Source organism: Stegodyphus dumicola, chromosome 1, assembly GCF_044657685.1.
Source record: "Stegodyphus dumicola isolate Sdum_Otavi_A_Nest chromosome 1, ASM4465768v1".
Lineage (NCBI taxonomy): Eukaryota > Metazoa > Arthropoda > Arachnida > Araneae > Eresidae > Stegodyphus > Stegodyphus dumicola.
Window position 1 is genome coordinate 137,890,112 of NC_140768.1, and position 20,175 is coordinate 137,910,286.

Genomic DNA, 20,175 nt, shown 5'->3' on the forward strand with positions numbered 1-20,175 from the left:
TATTCCAAAAAAAAAAAAAAAAAAAAAATCTTTCATTGGTGAATTAGATTTTCTAGATGTGTTTCACATTCCCCCCCCCCAAAAAAAAATACTTTCTGTTCTAGTTTACAACACTAATTCCAATCCATCTTTAGCCTTTAAGGAAATTGTTTTAGTTTTCTTGTTTCATCAATAGATGGTGCCAGTAGCTTAACTCGTGTTCAACCATTCTTATCTTATCTTTTCACTATATTTTATCCCGTTCATTTGCACTTTCGCAGCTAAGGTTGATGGTTCGGTAAAAACCATCGAATCTCGTCCTGTGAAAATTTGCAAATATGATGCTAATTTTTTGTTCTTTGACTTCTAAATTAATACATGTTACCCAGCTTTTTTTTATCAAAATTTTATGTTTATTATCAATACTAATAATTACCAAGACAATTTGTGTTCAATAATGGTTGTTATATTTTAATTCCTTATATATAAATCCTGAGCAAAATTAGGAATTGATTATTATTATTAGGAAATGATTTAATGTAACAAAAGCAGACTATGTGAATCCCCCCCCAAACGACAAATTTAAATTGTGATATGATGTACAATAAAAAGAAAAGCAAATGTCTTCAAAATTCTGAATTTATTTAAGTTTATCATTTTTGACTTTATGGAATCAAGTTAAAGATACGTTAAAAAAACAGTTGGAATGGGGGAACTTCAGTAAGAAGTACTATCCTGATGAATTATGATTGTAGTACATTATGCAGCATCTATGAAATGAAATTATCCAGTTATTGTTCATTGAAATTAAAAATAATATTTTAAATTAATTGCTATTTTTAGTCCGCAGTTATGCATCCCATCATGTCACAAACATGGTCAACTATATTACATGCATCTGAGCCAGTTTTAATACCTCATACTTTTGCCTTCCACCATAGTTTTTTGCAGTCTGTGCAGACATGTATTACTGTCCACAGCAAGGAAATAACTGTTGAATTCAACAACATAAGATGTGACAAAAGGTCTTAGGATTTCATCTTAGTACTTACCTATTCTAATTATGTAGATGTAGGAACCACTGTGAATTCTTATACCTCTCTACATGAAAATGGCTGTCCCATCAAATAAAACTTACTGTTACAAGCACAGTTCCCTTTTTATGTTCGGTTCTTATTCTGTTCTGTGATGAATCTTTGTTAATTAAGAATAGAGTATAATTTTATAGTCCAGTCCCCTTCCTTACCACCTATTGTTTTTAAGCTCTACATTCATTATTTAATTATATCAGTTATATTACTAGCCTTTTGAGAAAGTTTTATTTCAGAAAAATTGTAGAGCAGGATTTGAGTCTGTTGATGTTAAGTGTACTAAGATACTTTGGTTGAAAATGCTATGATACTGTATTGGGAATTTTCACAGTAGTTAAGTAAGTGTATGTCTTCCTTAGGGATCTTTCCTAGTCTTCTATATACTGTTAATGTATTTTGGATTAGACTCCAAAGTCAGCAAAATAACTCTTTTTTAAATGAGTAGCAATGCTTACTTTCTCAAGATTTTTACTTATCTGTTATCTAATGATACTCTGTTATCACTTTTGAGAGTTGTTAAATAAAAAATATCTGTCTTCCTTGGAATCTTGTTTTAGATGGATCATAATGGAGTTTGTTTAAAATGGATCATAATGAGTGTTTTTCAAGGCGTCATTAATTGTCAAAACCCAAAGAATCGGGGATTCTTTTTTGTAAAATCTCAAAATATTTCTATTCTGTGTAAATAATGTTCATTACAGCACTTTAGTAGATAAGTGGAAAAGTCGGTAATTTAAGCTAGGTTTAGTTTTTAACAATTGAATGAGCTGACTGCATAGATCTGTCATAGATTTCCTCATATATAAATTTGAATGTGAGTGAATTTACATTGAAAAATCCGTCATTCAGGCATCTCTACTAAGAAAAGTAGCATTTGGTTGCTTGGCCATGAATGAATGTAATATTGTTCTTGATATAAATAATAAAGATGTAGTAGTATTTCCATTGTAATAATCAATTACAAAATTTTAAATCAGTTTGAATTTCATATACAGTCAAAAGTCTTTAATCCAGATGTCTATAATCCGGACCTCAAAGCTACAAACTTTCTGCACATGCGTCAATGCATAATGCATTAATGCATGTGCATAATATCTTTACGCAAGCGCATTTAATGTATAACCGACGGTATAAGCTAAGCTTAAAATGATCTAATTATCTATTTCAGTTAATGTTGCAGATTGCGTTGTTCCTTAATCTTTGAATTGGATCCGGCTTATTATTTTTTGCAGACTGTTAGAGCAATTTTATAAAAGTAAGCTTGAACTTTCGATTATGTGAAAAAGAATTTCCGTTTCTGGAGCTACCAAAGGATCTACAAGGTGAAAGCATATTCCGATGTCCATCAAATTAAAAGCGGAATTGCTGCAAAAAATGGATAAAGGCATATCCTTTGTTTCACTAACCATTCCGAAATATGTTAATCAATTTCACGCTTCTCTGCGGCGGGGGGCGGCACTCAATGAACTGGAAGTTGTGCTATCAGCACTAGCCTTATCTTCAGGGCAGATGATTTTATTTTATTCGGCTTATAATTCCTTACTAAATGTAGTATTTCATCTCGATGTACTTTGTCTTTGATATGATTTAAATCAAATTCCTCGTCATTATAAATATCACGAATACACATCAAATAGTTTTCTGGTTGCAGTTTTCTAATTTTGACTGTGCATAATGTATACTTTACGCATGCGCGCGTTAAAAGAAATGTTTAATAAAGTAAACAAATAAATATAAAGCTTTTTTTTTTTTTTTTTTTTTTTTTTTTTTTTGTAAATTTGATACCTTTTAGATCATAATTGCTCTTTATTTTATATATTACAGTTTCATATTTTTAATTTTATAATTTCTGCATGCCATCTTACCAGATTTAAACTGATGATCTATATTCCCGAAAATCCGAAATCACCGAAGTCCCGTCGAGTCGAGATTAAAGACTTTTGACTGTATTTCCTTAACTTGAAATACTATAGAACATCTATTAACTGAATCAGCAAGCATTTTAAAGAAATGATTAGGAAAATGTAGGTAACATTAAAAAGGGTGCAACAAAAATTAGTAACATTTGGATTGTTAGTAGTGATCGATTTTTTTCACTTTTCTTACCAATGATAGGTAATTAACTATTTTCTTATTGTGCATTATGGTAAAAGATATGGAGTACATGTGATAACACTAATTGCAATGAATTTGTATGCATATTTCAAAGGATAAAAGAGCGTGAAAAGAAGTCGCTCTTGGTGATATTACAGAATGCTTAAATGTAGAAACCAGCGAAATGTGAAAATTTGCTGTGCTGAAATCTAGATTTATTTTTGATTATGGTAAAGCACAGATAGCTATTTTCGTAAGTGCACTTATGCCTTTGCGGACTTTTTAAGGAAATCTGATCTGTATTCTCATTACATATGGAGGAAAACACAAAAATTTCCGGTACTTTTCCGTTTTGTCAGCACAGGCAATAAAGTTGCCAGTAATGATACAACTGGGGCCAAACGGAATATCCTCACTGGTAACCTTTTACACATCATTTTTAAAACAAATCTCAGCATTTCTTATCAGATTGGATTGTTTCTTTCAATACTGGCATACAATTACATAGAATTTTTATCAGATAGTTCAATTTTATGCCCTAAGGCCATTCGCGGTAATTAAGTCATTTAGGATGCAATCACACCACTCACCCAAAGGCGAAAATGTAGAAAAGGCAAAGTCAAGGGTTAAATTCATCGGTTCTAATGAGAATGCACTAACAAAGTAAAGCACCATGGTTTTACATAATTTCTGAGTAGGCTATTCGTACGAATTGAAATAATTTTTGCATTTAAACCTGCATTCCAAATTAAGATTTAATTTGAAATTATTGTAGAAATTATTAAGAAAATTAGATTTTTGTAGCGTAGTTTACGCAAGAGGTTGTGATGTGAACCTCTTGCGTAAACTACTTGGGTACTATTCTTGGGGTCATGTGATGTGAACCGGCGAATCAGGATGTTGAACCATGAAATCATAGTAAATTCTTAATGTCTTTTTACAAATTTATTGTCTTTATTTATTGAATTTGTACACAATTTTAAACGATATTAAAACATTTATGCCTTTAAAATAAAAAATTCTTAGAACTAAAATTTTTTATGTGTATATTGTATGATGTCGCCAATAAAGTCTGCTTGCTGAGATTTGCTCTGGCGAAACGGAAAAGTACCAAACTTCCATGCAGTCAGCTACGTTCACTAGAATTTGAACCTGAGTTAGAACCACTAGTGTTCTGAGGTTTTACTGCTCATCTGTCAAGCCTTGAGCAAGCTCTTTTATATTTTCAGAGCAATGTCTTGATCTTTTCCTGTCTTCTACTAATTAAAAACTGATGTCAACCTGTGGTTGCTAACAGAGTTACATAGGATTGTCGTGAAAAGGGTAACTGAGTTATAAAAACGTGCTATGAAACTGCATGTAAAAAATTTTATAAAATTGAACAGTTTGCATAAATTTTAATGGAGTTTGTTTATCCCATCAAATGTTTAGTTTTTATGTTTGTTTATAATTTTTAAATGAATGTCTTCTATGGATTATTTGCTTAAATGAAGAAAGCAAATTTGTTTTAGTAATAAAAGATTTTGTTAAAATATTAATACTAGCATTTGGACCTATATTTTTAAAATTTCAAATAAAATTTTGAGAAAACCTGGCAAAAAAAAAAAAAAAAAAAAAAAAAAAAAAAAAAAACTGTTATGATTTAAAAATGTAGTCTCTGTTAACCAAGATGGTTACTGTCCTATTTACTTCAGATAACTGAGGTTCGACTGTACTTAAATCTAGATCCAAATGCCATGTGTTTGATGTTATTTTACAATAATAGACCAAAAACTTTAAAATCTTTTGCCAAGAAACACATAGCAAACATTAAATACAGAATAGCATTTAGAAAATATATGCCATACATTTTCTGATTTTCCAAACACCAAAATAATTCAGAGCGTCTTTGTGAATTTACTTTTATAGAGCTATGTATTTTTGAATTTATATTTCAGCTTATTGGTCTTTTTATCATATTCATAAAAAGTTATTTATTAAATGCTTTTTTGTTTCATGTTCTTGCTGTGAATCTTTGCATGTGTATTTAACTTTGTAACATTGTCATGCAGCTTGCATTCGTGTGTTTTAGATTTCCATTTATAATTTGAAATTTTTATTTTTGATGTTCCTTTTTAACTTCTCTAATTTTTATGTAGGAAATTTCATGTAATAATAATAATAATATAAGTGAGTGGCAATCATAGTGTCATTGATCAAACAAAACAGATATAAAACGATTTTTTAAATTATGGGTTATGCTTCTTAAGCATTTAGGGAAAAAAATATTAAAATTTAAAATATTAATTGAAGATAAGAGAATTTGGTAAATCTTGCAGACTTTAGGGAAATTAATATAGCAATTTTATTTTAATATAACTGAATTTAAAAGAATGATTAGAAGACACAAAAAATTAATAAATAACTGAGGAAGACTTATTAATTCATTTTCTTTCACATAAGATTCAAAGACTGTTCTAAAATGAAAATACTACTGACCCAAAATGTCTTCTTAATACACATATTTTGACTCGCAGACAAAAAAAGGTTGCTGACACCGGTATTAGAATATTATATGTGTTTCTAGAACTAGATACATATAATATTTTAATTTCTCTTAAGTCATAGCGTATCAAAACTAATGAGCAAAGTTTTATTAAAAAGTGAAAAGAGAGCAAAATATTTTGAAACCTTATTATGTATAATGCTTATGTATAATGAAAATTGAAATGCTGAAACTAAATGTTTTTGTTGAATGTTTATTTTTTTTTAATTTCATTCTAGCGCCTTTGCACATTTTCCCACTGGTGTCACAGTCCATTATTCTTGTAAGGATCAATATACTGCAGAAAGATAATGTGACAATATATTTACAAATGTATGGTATATTGTTTTTAAATCATGTAAAATAATGTATAATTTAAGATATAAATTTATTTGCTTTTTATTTTGATTGTGTCCTTTATAATTACAATAATGTCCTTTTTAATTACAATAAACTAGCAATGTGCTTGTTGAATGGAAAAGGGTGGACAAAACTGAAACTATTTTCATGTGAAATATAGAGTATTGGAAAGTTCACAGAAGTATAAAGGGGGAAAAAGTCAGTATTCAGAAAATGAAAAACCATTCACATAACAATTATGTTGTATACCAAATACATCCTTTTGAAAATAATTTCAGCTTCTTTCTTAAAGAATTAAACCTGAAAGTACTGATGAAAATTCCTATTTTTGACATTAATATCATTAAAATTAAATTTGAAATATAGTATTATTTTTAAAATTTAATTGCTGTTTTGGATTTCTCTTCAACTTAATGGAATATATACAGGTACTGGAAGACCAAAGACACCAGTACTTTTCTATCATGTATGATGGTTAGACAGGTATAGTCCCATACCTCCCACCATATATAGGGTTTGTATGGTCCTTAGGTTTTATTGGAATCGATTTTTAGTTCTTAAAAGTCCTTAATTTCGGCCAAAATCGGCAGTAGAACATAATTTTAATCATCTGAAATTTCTTTCTGTTTTTACGACTGCCATTTTGAGTGCAAATTCGCATTTTGGAGGAATATTTTTGGCAATTCATTGACAAATATGGTTATCTTTTGAATGGGCACATGGGTTATAATTTGTTCCTGTTTCTAATATGGTGGGATACTTGAGGTTCTGAACAAGTCAAACATAAGCATTTCGAAATTACAGTCAAAAGTCATTAATCCGGACTCGTCGGGACTTCGACAATTCCGGATTATAGATCATCAGTTTAAATCTGGTAAGATGGCATGTAGAAATTATAAAATTAAAAATATGAAACCGTAATTTATGAAATAAAGAATAATTATAATCTAAAGGGTATCAAAATTTACAAATAAAAAAAAAAGCTTAATATTTATTTGCTTACTTTATTAAACATTTCTTTCAATGTAAGTTGTTTCAGGCAGCATGCATTCGTAAATTGCACGAGAAAAATACGTGCAATTTACGAATGGCCTTTCGTATAAAAAACGTTCAAGTTGAACGTAAAAATATCATAAGAAGTGTCCAGTGGCAATTACTAAATATTTACGTATATTTTTACGTTATACTATACGTAACTTTTACGTAAAATTTAGGTATATTTACGCGAGAGACTACTGTTCATTCGCTACTTTTACGTATAATATACGTAAATTTCAGGGATTTACGTATATTTTTAGTAAAAATTTACGTATATTTATCGCATATACGTAAATCTCAATTTTTTGCTTCATGTATGCGTATATATTTAGTAAAAATTTACGTAAATTTCCCCGATTTTTTACTGTATATAAACGTATATATTAGGTAAAAATTAAGGTAGATATTCCCCGTATTTTACAGTACAAAAACGTATATATTTGATAGAAATTAACGTATATATTTCCGGTAATTTACGGTACAAAAACGTATATATTTGATAGTAGTTGACCTAAATCTTCCCTACGTTTTCTTTGCATATGCGAATGACTGGTAAAAATTTAATCCGATGGATTCTCCACTTTACTGTGTATAAATGCACATTTTTTGGTAAAAAATTTGCATAAATCTCCAATTACCTTTTCACTGCATTTTTCATAAAATGTACTTATTTTAATCTCATATTTTTTATATAAATCTATGCAAAAACTTTCTGTATGCTATGATTAAAAGGTAAAATAATTTTTATATCAAATTCTTACATATCTGCCTTTTAGTTATGTACAGCAATATGGAATATATATAACTGGAAAATTTAAATGCACTAGTAAATGAAAAAAAAAAAAAAAAAAAAATCTATTAAAAAATTATGTAACACTTAAAGGCTGAAAATTACTTTTAATATTTCATTTCAAAGTGACTACAAAATATGCAATAAATTTTGTAAACATCAATTCTGTGTTTTAAATCAATTAATGCTATCGTTCATTTGCATTTTTGTTTACTAAATTCATTTCATAAATTTAAATTTAGTAAACAACTGTAGCAAACAGTTGTTTACTAAATAACACTTTAAATAAATTATTTGCTTTTCCAAAGGACATTTTCTTATGCCATGTAAATGAACGATAGCATTAATTGATTTAAAACATAGAACTCAGGTTCTATTCATTTAAAACATAGAACTCAGGTTTACAAAATTTATTGCATATATTGTAGTCACTTTTAAATGAAATATTAAAAGTGATTTTCAGCCTTTTAGTGTTATGTAATTTTTGAATAGAAATTAATTTTTTTGCATTTAAATTTTCCAGTTATATATATTCCATATTGCTGTACATACCTAAAAGGTGGATATGTAAAAATTTTGATATTAAATTAATTTTATCTTTTAATCATAACATGCAGAACATTTTTGCATAGATTTATATAAAAAATAAGAGATTAAAATAAGCACATTTTACGAAAAATGCAGTAAATAAGTAATTGGAGATTTATGCAAATTTTTTACCAAAAATGTGCACTTTACACAGCAAAGAGGAGAAGACATCGGACTAAATTTTTACCAAAGTCATTCGTATATGCAAAGAAAACATAGGGAAGATTTAGGTCAATTATTATCAAATATATAAGTTTTCATACCGTAAAATACAAGGAATATCTACGTTAATTTCTATCTAAAGTACAATATAGTTAATTAACAAATTCAGTAAATGAATGTAGCACAAAAGAAAACATCATACGTTTAGATTATTTGAATGAGTGTGCTAAATTTTAAAATTGTTAAATATAGACCAGGAAATTGTATAAAAACTTACCTTTTCCAATAGTTTACCAAGTTGACTTTGTTATTTTCCTTGAAGATGAATGTTTAATGTCACAAATATTTCATTCATATCTTCAGATAATACACAAATATATACATATTTATTTATTAAAATTCAGTTTATCCTAAACATGTTAAAGAAAATATTAATTTGCATGCAAGTTAATCTAGTAGCTTCTGTTTTAATTACACACATAATTATGATATGTAAAAATTTTACATTTATCAGTCAATCTTGCAATGTATTGTAATCTATTATTGTTGTCTTTTTCAGTTTAAAATTTTATAAATATATTAGATCAGTACTAAAAGTTCACCTCTACAAAAGAAATGCTTTATTGAGGTATTTTTAAAAAGTTCCCTTTTACAAGGTAACTGTTAATTTCATAAATAAGTTCATAAAATTATGCAAATTCAAAATTACCTAAATATGTTCTTTATTTTATCTTATATACCAGATAAAATTTCAAAAAGTTAATTTGTTTAGGAATATTGAATTTTTTAATATTTATCTCATGTGACTTTTTCTATAACATCATTATAAATGTGCATGTTGATGTGGACATATCAATTATTTTTTTCATCAAATAGCTTTATGGTATTAAATGATTTAAAAAGAGGCAACTGGACAAAAGAAAGCAATTAGAAGTTGGCTAATTTTTTATTAATTTGTTGTCAAACGCTGTGCATTTTTGATTATGCTCATATGATGACAATGAGTTATTTAAATTATAAAATTATTATGAACATATCCCACATAAATTAACAAGTATAAAATTTCAAGTTGTTTGAAGTATTATGAACTGTAATACTTGCAAAAGAAATACACATGAAATTAATTTAAGAATTAGGTTTATTTTACAAGTATTCAAAAACTGCAATTACTGTTAAACAATAAAAACTAACATTAAATCTGAAGAGCATATTTTTTTCAATAATAAAATTCAACATAGACTTCATGCAGCTTCGCCATATTTGTTCTATAGTTTGCTGTCTTTAATATCCTGCTCGATTTTTGTAAAAGTGAATTCTTTGTCACCCAATGTTTTGAGAACAGCTCCTAAACAAGAAAAAGAAAAATTTGTAATAATTTCACACTTCAGAGGTTTTCAGTTTTTAAATATAGTTGAAGTATTAAAAGATGCATATAAAATGCACTGAGTATTTCATATTTAAAAATTTACATTTCAGTAATTAAAAATTTAATTTCACACTATCACACAGTAAGCTTCAATTATATACCTTACACAATGCCTATAATTTCAAGTGAAAAATACTTAAGATTTGTTTAGAACTGCAAGGTTGAGAAAGTCTTTAATGGCTATGTTTGTATTTAAGTACATGAGAAAAAACTTAATTTTGTATTAATTATATTGCATTAGCCTTTTCAATTTTACTCCTACATATAGTAAAGAATATTCACTTTCTTACAGATAACTTTTTCTTAAATAAAGAGTAAGCAGAAAACTAATCACAACACTATATACATATAACAGAATACTTCATAAACATATACATGTCATTAACATACGTATATGCATTAACAGGCTATTTTACACATTTCAATAAACCAGAAACCAATACACAATCAAAAGTATTATCAGTAAATTCATCCAAAATCAGAGCAAAAATCTTTAATTATGATAACAATGGCATCTCAGTTTGCAATATAAAATATTTCAAGTCTACATTCATGTGCATTCTAAGCAAACAGAATGCTGAATAACAATAAAATTATAAATACCATAAAAAGGTTAAGAGCCACGTAGAATGATAGCAAGACTAAATAAGTCTTCCTTCAAAAATCAATTTAAATTCAAAAATTTGCCTTCCTGTTTAACATCTCAAAATAGGGTTACTGCTTTCACTAACTAAATTTCCTGTCTTGGCAAAATAAAAATTGTCACTTCTGTTGCAGGAAATATTTGCTGCAAACTTTGTATGCAAATAATCCAGTGAAAAAATTTTAATTGTGACTTGAATATTTTCTTTATTAAATAAATGAAAAATTGCCACATAATATTAATTTATGATCCACATGAAGCTTTTTACCTCTACCATATCATGCAGCTATTTTAAAATATATACTCTCGTATAAAAGCCACAGAATTTTTTTACCAATATTAATATAGTATAAATCATTAATAAATCTTCTAAAAACAGCCCCAAATTTTCTGAATTTGATACACAAAACATAATTCTACGTAACTATTAATGTATGCATTTGCTTGCACATACTTAAAATGAATTATACACACAAAAACTTAACATATTAACTTTAATAAATTCTTAATTAGCAGGATGACTCAATTAAGGCAAAATATGAAAGAAATCTACCTGATGGAATAGTTGTAAAAGATATATTTAAAAAAAGCTAATATTGTTTACCTTACACATAGCAGAAATTGAGTAAACTGTATGCAGCAGGATTATTTATTAGGAATAGAAGTTAGATCAAAGTACCAAAGTCACACTAGGACTTTAACCATTTGGGTGCAAAGAAGCACCTGAATTTCAAAAAGAATAATTTAAAAAAGCTAATAGAATTATATAACTTTTACAATCTAGTACAAATATTAGACACATAAACAACACTAAATGCCATTATTTACTTGCATATTTTCCTTCTTTGTGTACTTTACTCCTTAATTTTTCAGGATATGATTTAGAAACAGAGTTATGGTAAAAATGTATACTGGTAAAAAAAATATTGCTGAAACTGATAAGTCCTTTGAATTATATACTATAGTGCAAAGAGGGATGGAATATGTGACTAAATATGATAAATCAGATTACAATAACATTAAACAAATAACATGAAAAACTGAAAAAAAGAAATTTTATTTGAAATTATTTTTTAACTCATGGAAAGACAGACAGTATTTCCAACTTATTAAATTCAATTATATTTTACCTTTGTCAAACCAATATTGGTAAGAGAGTTGTATTTAAAATCGGTGCTAAGCTAAAACTGCTTTCTTGCCTAATTTTATACTATTGAAAATACCGGTAATAGTCAAAGTTATTCGTACTCAATATGTGTAAGATTATTAATGAGTTGCCAAACCTCAGTTAACCATCTAATATACTACATTCAACATTATTATTTTTCTTTTTGAATGTCAGGTTTTCATTATTTCTGCCAATATATCTGTAACAGGACATAAAGATTGAGTTAATGTAGAATAGAAAATTACCTTGCAAGTTAGCACCTTTACCTTAGTGGCAGTACTTCATTCTCTAGAAAAAACATTTTAAATTATTATTCTTAAACAAAAAATTCATATTTGTTACAGCAAAACATCATTAATACAATAAACCAGAGTTGAATGCAAATCTAGTTTAACTCCATTCTTGAAAACTAGTTTATTACTTTCAATTTAATTTAAAAATAATAAAAAAATAAGGTACGTATTATGATGACTACCTAGATATCTCGCCTAAACTGGCAATCCTTGTAGGTTATACAGGTTATAGAGGGCACTAAGATAGAGAGTATTAATCCCACACTAGGGACTCTAACATTTGGTAGGAACAGTTTGAAAAGTGAAACAGATATTTATAGTGAACCAATGCAAAACAAAAACAATAGTTCTTTAGGGACAAAGCCCCTTTGGACAAATAAATCCGAGTAAATTAACAGCTTTTAGCTATTTTTTCTTCTTGTAAAAAATAGACATACAGAATATTTTTAGAAAATAACAGTACTTTAAGCATGCAATTTCCACATATTTAACACAATAATTCATTCTAGCTCTGTTGCAATACTGGCAAAGGTACTCCTCCGTTATTAGGATGGGATTCAGAAATGTACAATGAAACCTCGAGATACGAGGAAAGTATGAGCAAAATACGAGATTAATTCGAGTAACGAGCAATGAGCCAGGCTGTTGGTATGGGTGGCGCCATTTCCCTATCCGGCTCAACTCGGGGAATCCCCTCGTCAGATCACTCAGTGTTCTTTTATATACGTGTTTGTGCACTTGCAAGTTAATTGTTTTGACATTTAACGTGAAAATAATTATTTCAAGATGCCTCGCAAGAAAATTGTTGCCTCAGATAGTGCTGCAAAGAAAAATAAGGAGGCCATGGCCGTCGATATCAAGAAAGAAATCGTAGATAAACATAAGCATGGTGACGGAATTGGCGAAGACTTGCGGCCTTTCAATATCGAAAATGTATACTATTCTGAAGAAGCAGGAAGAAATTAAGAAACCTGATGTAGCCAAAGGAATTATCATTGCTTCCAAGCACCATATAAGTACTCCTAGATGTTGAGAAGCTGTTGTTGGTGTGGATTAATGAGAATGAGTTAAAATGTTGGTAACAAAGTTAAACTATTGTTATATTATTTACCAGTGTTATTTATTAGGAAAAATTGACTTGATATTAAAATAATGATGATATAAAAATTGATATTTTTTGGGGTGTGGAACGGGTTAACTGAATTTCCATTATTTTCAATGGGGAAGCTTGTTTCTAGATACGAGAAATTCGCTATACCAGTTGAATGCTGGAACGAATTAAACTTGTATCTCGGGGTTCCACTGTAGATATGTAAGCATGTGTATATGCATGTATGCGCATATACACATACATACATAAAGAATATACACATGCACACACGAGCACCTACATTTAAAAATGCATGCATATAAACACACATTTCTGAATCTCCTGATAACTGAAGAATACCTACATGAATCATAGGATTTACATTATTCAGTTTCATTAGAATTCTTAAATGCAGAGGATTTACATTAATCAGTTTTATTAGAATTCTTAAATGCAGAGGATTTACATTAATCAGTTTTATTAGAATTTTTAAATGCAGAGGAATTACATTAATCAGTTTTATCAGAATTCTTAAATGAAATCTTCACTATCCGAAAATTCAGTTTCATTTCCAGCTGAAACTGTATCAGGACAATCTCATTTATATTATTTCCCTCTAACAACTGAACATTTTGAAAACCTTTTCTATTCCATGGAAAACTAATGCTACATTAAACATACATTTTCTAAATCTGAAAATTTTAAGTTAGCTTAGAAACTGTAATCATTCTTAAAAAAGTTTGATTTATGCAGATGTTAGATCAATAAAATTACTTTCCTGTGAAAAAGTAATATGGCATTGAATTACACGATTTTACACATCAAGATATACTGAGTGAAAATTCCTGAAATGTTTTATTTCTTGGTATCTCTGCAAGAATTGTATAAATAAGACTACCTCCCTTTTATATATATATATATATATATAAAATGTTTAGTAAATATACTATGAAGAAAATTTGTTACATTATTTACAGTTCATAATTAATAGAAAATAAATCATTTCTTATCTTATCAGAATTTATTTTTATCACATTCATAAACAGTACTAATTTAAACAAACATACCATTACGATTTCAATAACTATGAACTAGAAAATCCAAATCTGCATCTTTGATGGTCTAGTAGATTGGACGTCTCGTTTACTACAATTCAGCAGGGTGCTGACTCCCCAGACTGTAATATATATAGATAATTAATTTACAAGGGAAAAAGCAACAAAAATATAAACAATTTCTTGGTTTTATATAAGCATTTCTGCACATTTACAATTTAAATTTTTTTAACTATCTAGTTATATCAAAATACATGATTTTGTAAAATATCATTCAAATAATTTAAGGTATTTTAGATCAAATACCAATTTTTCAATAAATTTTTTCATGCAAGTCTAATAATCAACATAACTATCAAGTTTTGACTTCGAAAATTATGTTTAGAGAAACTTGCAGCTGCAGTAAATAGTAATAAATTTATTCAAAACTGAAAGTAAAGCATTCTTACTTTATTTTCTTTTTTTAACTATGGCAGATCTTTTAAAACAACAAAATCAAACAAACAAAAAAGAAATGCATTCATGAAAGGACTTAGGACTTACTTATTATTCATGAAAGGATATATTTCAGTAATTACTAGTGCATAAAAATTCAGTATATATATAAAAAAAATGAACACAGATTTGGAACAAACTACCTGTGTTTCTATGGCATAAAGTTTCCTTTTTTAATAGCACAATATCTTTGAGTTAAAGATTATATATTAAAGCAAATTTATAAAACTAAATTCAAAAATAAGAAATTAAATTATTTTTAGGGAAAACACTAAACAAATAAAAAATTTTGAATTTCATAAATAAATGAAAGTTACATGCTTTATTTTTTGGCATAAGGTAGATAACATTTCCATAACAGATTTCTGAACAATTAGTCATGTTAATATTGCCTTTCTTTTTCCATTAAAAGCTATTTCCTGCTTAATTACAGTATGCTTTAAGATAAATATTAAAACGTTTGAGTAAAAATAATATAACTATAAAAAGGTGAGACACATACAAAAAGGAGTGACACAAACAGTAAGAAACAGACTAGTGCAAAATTTAACAGTACCAAATCCTGAAAATGAATCATTAGGCACGTAGTATATTAAAGAACCTTGGGCACGTACACAAAAGAACAACACATGGAAAATCACATTTCCTACACAGACGCTATTTATAAAATTTTATATAGGTGAAAAAGGTATGAGTATTAAACACTGAAAATATAAAATATTCACTTACTTTCTTGAAATAATTAGTAACTTCGATGGATTCTGTCACAAACGCCAATCCACGAACAAACAGTATTCTTTGCGTTGCGACTTTAACATTCTTTTCGACCGCCATTGCTTATGACTTACTTTTTTCTGGTCATTAACTACTAAAGAGTTTTTGCCAGTAGATCGCATTAAAGTGCACTAGGCAAAGATATTTTCAAATAAATGGTACTAGGGAAGTACCAACACCCGTGGGCGAAGAAAATTCAGCTGCGTGAGCAGGCATATCTTAATACTTACGAAAGTAGGCGTTTATCATAAAAATTGTGCAGTGGTAAGCAATGGCATTAAATTGAAGCATGTAGGCAGGTTCAGTGAGTTGTATGGCAAATGCAGGTGGTGAGCTCTATATAGCTAGTAAGAGTGCAGGATAAGCAATAGTGAGACATCATGAAAATGGCGCGAAGACAGTTTGAAGCTGTGAATGGCATAAGAGTTCAAAGTCCTTCAGAAGTATGCAGTAGTTAGATAGGCCGTAAAAAGTTCGTAGAATCATACGATAAAGTGAAAATTCATACAAAATAATTTTAAAAAATGAAATAGTAACATAAAAATCTTGAATAAAAAATTTTCTTGATTAACATTAGTATAAGATGCAACACAAATAAAAGGATAGAGTCCAATTAGAGTTCAAGTAAATTTTAAAATTAAATTTTACAAGTTACCACCATAACGAATTGTGATGAATTGTCCTTGGGCGTTTGACAGTATATTCAATTGTTGGATCATAATCCAACATTTGTTTAATTGCGTTATACTGACTATGCTTCATCTTCTCGAAGAAGTTGTGAGCTGTCATGAGTATAAAGTTATGCACAGATGGAATATCCAGGTCGTTATGAATTATAGAGTTTCTCACGTACCAAGGTGCATTCACAATGCTACGTAGAATTTTATTTTGAAGTATATCCAATTTTTTGCGCTCAGTTTTATTGGCGATTGCCCATGCCGGCACTGCATATAGCATGATCGGTCGAATTAGAGATATGTAAAGCATTTTCTTTATTTTTAGACTGAGCTTCGATTTTTTGCCGATAATAGGATAAATTGCCATGTAGGCTGCATTTGCTTTGTTTAAGATATAAGAAATATGATCTTTGAAGTTGAGAGATTTATCTATGTAAACACCTAGATATTTATAGGAATTAGCTACAGGGATTAGAGTTCTATCTAAGTAGATATCAGTATTAACTCTTAATCTTGTTTTGTATCTCCGATAGAGCACAATACAACATTTAGAGGCGTTGAGCTTAATTTTCCAAGTCTTGCACCAGTGATTGATCATATTGAGATGCATTTGTAAATTACTTAGAGCGAGCTGAGGACTTCTGGATTCAGTCAGTACTACAGTGTCGTCAGCATATTTGAGTATTTTCGTGTTGAATGGGTGCGGGAAATCATTGATATAAACATTATAGAGCCGGGGGGAAGAACGGATCCTTGCGGCACCCCGCTATGAATTCTTTTTCTGACAGATAAGGCGTCACCGCAGCGAACTTGAAAAGTCCTGTTTTTCAGATAGGAACTAATGAGTTTTACGAAACTGTTTGGAAGCATAAAATTGTTCAATTTATGCAGGAGGCCTGCATGCCACACTCTATCAAAGGCCTTTTCGAAATCGAGATAGCATGCAGCCACCCCGTTTTTCTTAGTAAAGGCTTGCGAAACAAATTCCACCAAATTGAGAATTTGATGAGTCGTGCAGTGTCCACTGCGGAAGCCGAATTGCAGATCATCTATTAAATTGAGTCTTTCGAGATGGTTAGTGAGCCTTGAGCAGAGGATTTTCTCAAATACTTTTCCTAATGAAGGTAAAAGACTGATAGGTCTGTAGGAAGTGACGAGTTTAGGATCTTTCTTTGGTTTTAAGATATTGACTATTATGGAGTGTTTCCATTGCTGAGGGAAATAATTATTTCGGATGCAGGCATTAAAAATATTGACTATGTTAGTAATACAACGTCTAGGAAGAGCTTTAAGTGCTTCATTGCTAATCTGATCATAGCCTTTGGCTTTCCTTGGCTTGAGTTTGTGAATAATTTCTCTTACTTCTTTTGGTGAAGTAAAGGGAATGAAATTTGTTATAGGATAATTGTTAATACTGTCAATAGTAAAATTAACTTCTTCTTCTTGGGAGTTATTCTCAGGCGGGTGAGGTTGAAATATTTTCTCTAATTCATTAGCCATTATATTAGCAATCTCGTCCTCAGATTGATAGGAGATTCCCATGTGATGAATTGCATGAGTTTGATTTGGTCTGCTTTCTTAGAGATTTAGCAATTTTCCATACTGCTTGATCTTGAGGATCCAGGTTTGATAGGAGAAAGTCCCATTTTTTGTTTCTGAATTCCATAATTTCCTGCTTGATTTTCCTGTTTAAAAAGTTGATGTGCCTTTTGGCACGAGGGTCTGCGGACCGCTGCCATTCCTTATGTTTTCTATTCTTCTCTGTAATAATATCTTTTATATATTTAGGAAGGGAGAGAAAATTAGTGCTTTTGCAGGGATAAGTCGCATTATTGATTGAATCTTTCATTTTAGTGGTGAATTTATAAATTTCATCTTCGATATCACCGCAATGATTATAATTATTTCTGCAATTATAGTCTTTCATAGTATCAGAGAATTGGGTCCAATTTATCTTAGTTCTGTGTTTCTTTAACGGGGGATAAAAGCCATAAAAGTCGAAGTTCACTGGAAGATGATCAGAATTTAAGTCCGTTATTACTTCTAAGAGAGGGGTATGAGGAATATTTTTAAGAAGTACAATGTCCAAAACTTCGCCGTTTCCGTTAGCACCAAATCTTGTTGGAGAAGTGGGAGCAGCAAAATTGAGGTCGTTGCTAATTAAATAGTTATGTAAAATGTTTCCATTGCTATTAGATCCTCTAGAATTCCAAGCATTATGCTTTGCATTCAAGTCCCCTGCGATGATAGTCGGGAAGTTGGTGGAGGTTAAGATATCCAGGTCATTATTAGTCATCAGATTATTAGGAGGATTGTAAATAGAAATAAATAGGTAGGCTTCATTTAAAGCAGTATAAATGATAGCTGAAGTAAATTCGAGCAGACTATTGTGAGGAAGATCATATTCAGTATGCTTCAAGTGATTTTTAATGATAATTGCAGTACCACCCCATCTACTTCGGGTTCTGTCTTTCCTTATAATATTGTAGCCGTTTATTTTAAATTTATCGCAAGCTTTAAGGTGAGTTTCACCTATCATCATGACATCAATGTTGTACTTATCCAAGTAATCTTTAATTTCTTGATATTGTTTTATGACACCGTTCGCATTGAAATAGGAAATTTTTAAGAAGCTATTGGTAGCTGAAATCATCGCGTTTATATTGCTATGAGGTCTAAAAGTCATAGTCTAAAGAAGTGAAATATTCAATTGCGGCCATTCCGACCTCGAGTTTACCCATGATGTTTTTTGCTTTTTTAAATTCTGTAAAGAATTCTTTCGCTTTTAGGAGTTGTGTTTTTATCCACTCAAAAAATGAAACTTCTTTAGCTTCGCTTTCTTGTTTATTTTTGTTTTCCTTTTGAGTTGTCCAGCTTGGTTGATTTTTAGTATTTTCGTTTTCCGTAGCTCCAGGGAGAGAAGGAAAATCTTCTTTATTTAATTGAAATTGTTTCTGTTCATGCTTTCTCTCGTTTTGATTGCTCTTATTGAAGACTCTTTTGGGTAGGTTATCCGGATGGTATTTACATTCCTTCGAGTTGCTCGGGTGGCAATCGCCGCACAGAACGCAGAGCGCTGGTAGTTTGTCCTTGTTCTTCTTACAGGTGTAAGTTTCGTGCGGTTCGGCGCATTTAAGACACCTAGGTTTGTAATGACATAGATCTCGAGTGTGTCCGTATCTCTGGCACCTGTGGCATTGCACAGGGCCAGGTCTGGATTTGTAAGCACGGACTATGACGTCTAATCCACGAAGTTGCTTTATTTGGTAGATTTGTTTACCCTTTTCGTTTCTTTTGACCTCGACTAAGAATATAGGTAGTTTAACAATTTTTCCTTCTCGGAATCTTTCGAGCTGACGTATCTTTTCTACAGGAATTCCGTGTTCAGTGAATTATTTCCACGTTTGAGTTTCTAGGCAGTTTCTTAATTACTACTTTGATTGGTTTTTTCGGAATTAATTTTGTATGTGTGGAATTGCACACCTCGTTTGGCCAGAAACTCCGTGATTGCGCGATAGTCATCTTTATCCCAGACTTTGATGTTGAGTGTATCTCCTGTGAGATTGCCTTTGACTTTTTTTACTCCTAAATTTTCGATTTCCTCTTTTAACGTATCCCAGTTGGCTGTAAAATCTGAGAGAACAATTGGGGGAATATGTCCAGTGCTTTTTTTGGCGAGAGTAAATCCTGCGGACTCTGAGTTCGATTCCTGCTCCATGCGGTCATCGTCCTGTAGGTCATTGAACTTATTTTTCTGTACGGGTAGTTCAGCTTCCGATGAATTTGAATGCGTTCGTTTATGCGTGATGCGGGGGGTTTTAAACCCGTCGCTGTCAGTAGTAATTTTCTTTTTCTTATTCTTAGATATAGTCGAACGCTCTATATTTTTTGCATCGCTTTTTTGTGTTTTATTAGATGCTTTTGCCTT

The 20,175-nt window shown here is 30.0% G+C and overlaps 1 protein-coding gene and 1 long non-coding RNA gene across 6 annotated transcripts in view; one reads left to right on the forward strand and one right to left on the reverse strand.

Moving 5' to 3' along the window:
• Nucleotides 1-6,090, forward strand: part of Vps39 (vacuolar protein sorting 39) — a 150,157-nt gene extending 144,067 nt beyond the window's left edge. For all 4 annotated transcript variants that reach the window (XM_085821308.1, XM_085821303.1, XM_085821295.1 and 1 more), the window contains one exon: nt 5,928-6,090. In XM_085821308.1, coding sequence (XP_085677434.1) covers nt 5,928-6,000 — 73 coding nt within the window. In that variant the 3' untranslated portion in view covers nt 6,001-6,090. The remainder of the gene's footprint in view (nt 1-5,927) is intronic.
• A 3,656-nt stretch (nt 6,091-9,746) lies between these two features.
• On the reverse strand, nt 9,747-16,667 carry LOC118206031 (uncharacterized). 2 transcript variants are annotated; one of them, XR_015042366.1, is made up of 4 exons: nt 15,526-16,667; nt 14,314-14,423; nt 12,109-12,151; nt 9,747-9,971 (listed from the first exon to the last, which is right to left on the reverse strand). It is a non-coding gene; the product is annotated as an uncharacterized LOC118206031 (long non-coding RNA). The 2 variants fall into 2 exon arrangements; XR_015042368.1 differs by lacking the exon at nt 15,526-16,667 and adding an exon at nt 14,845-14,874.
• Between the last annotated feature and the right edge of the window lie 3,508 nt (nt 16,668-20,175).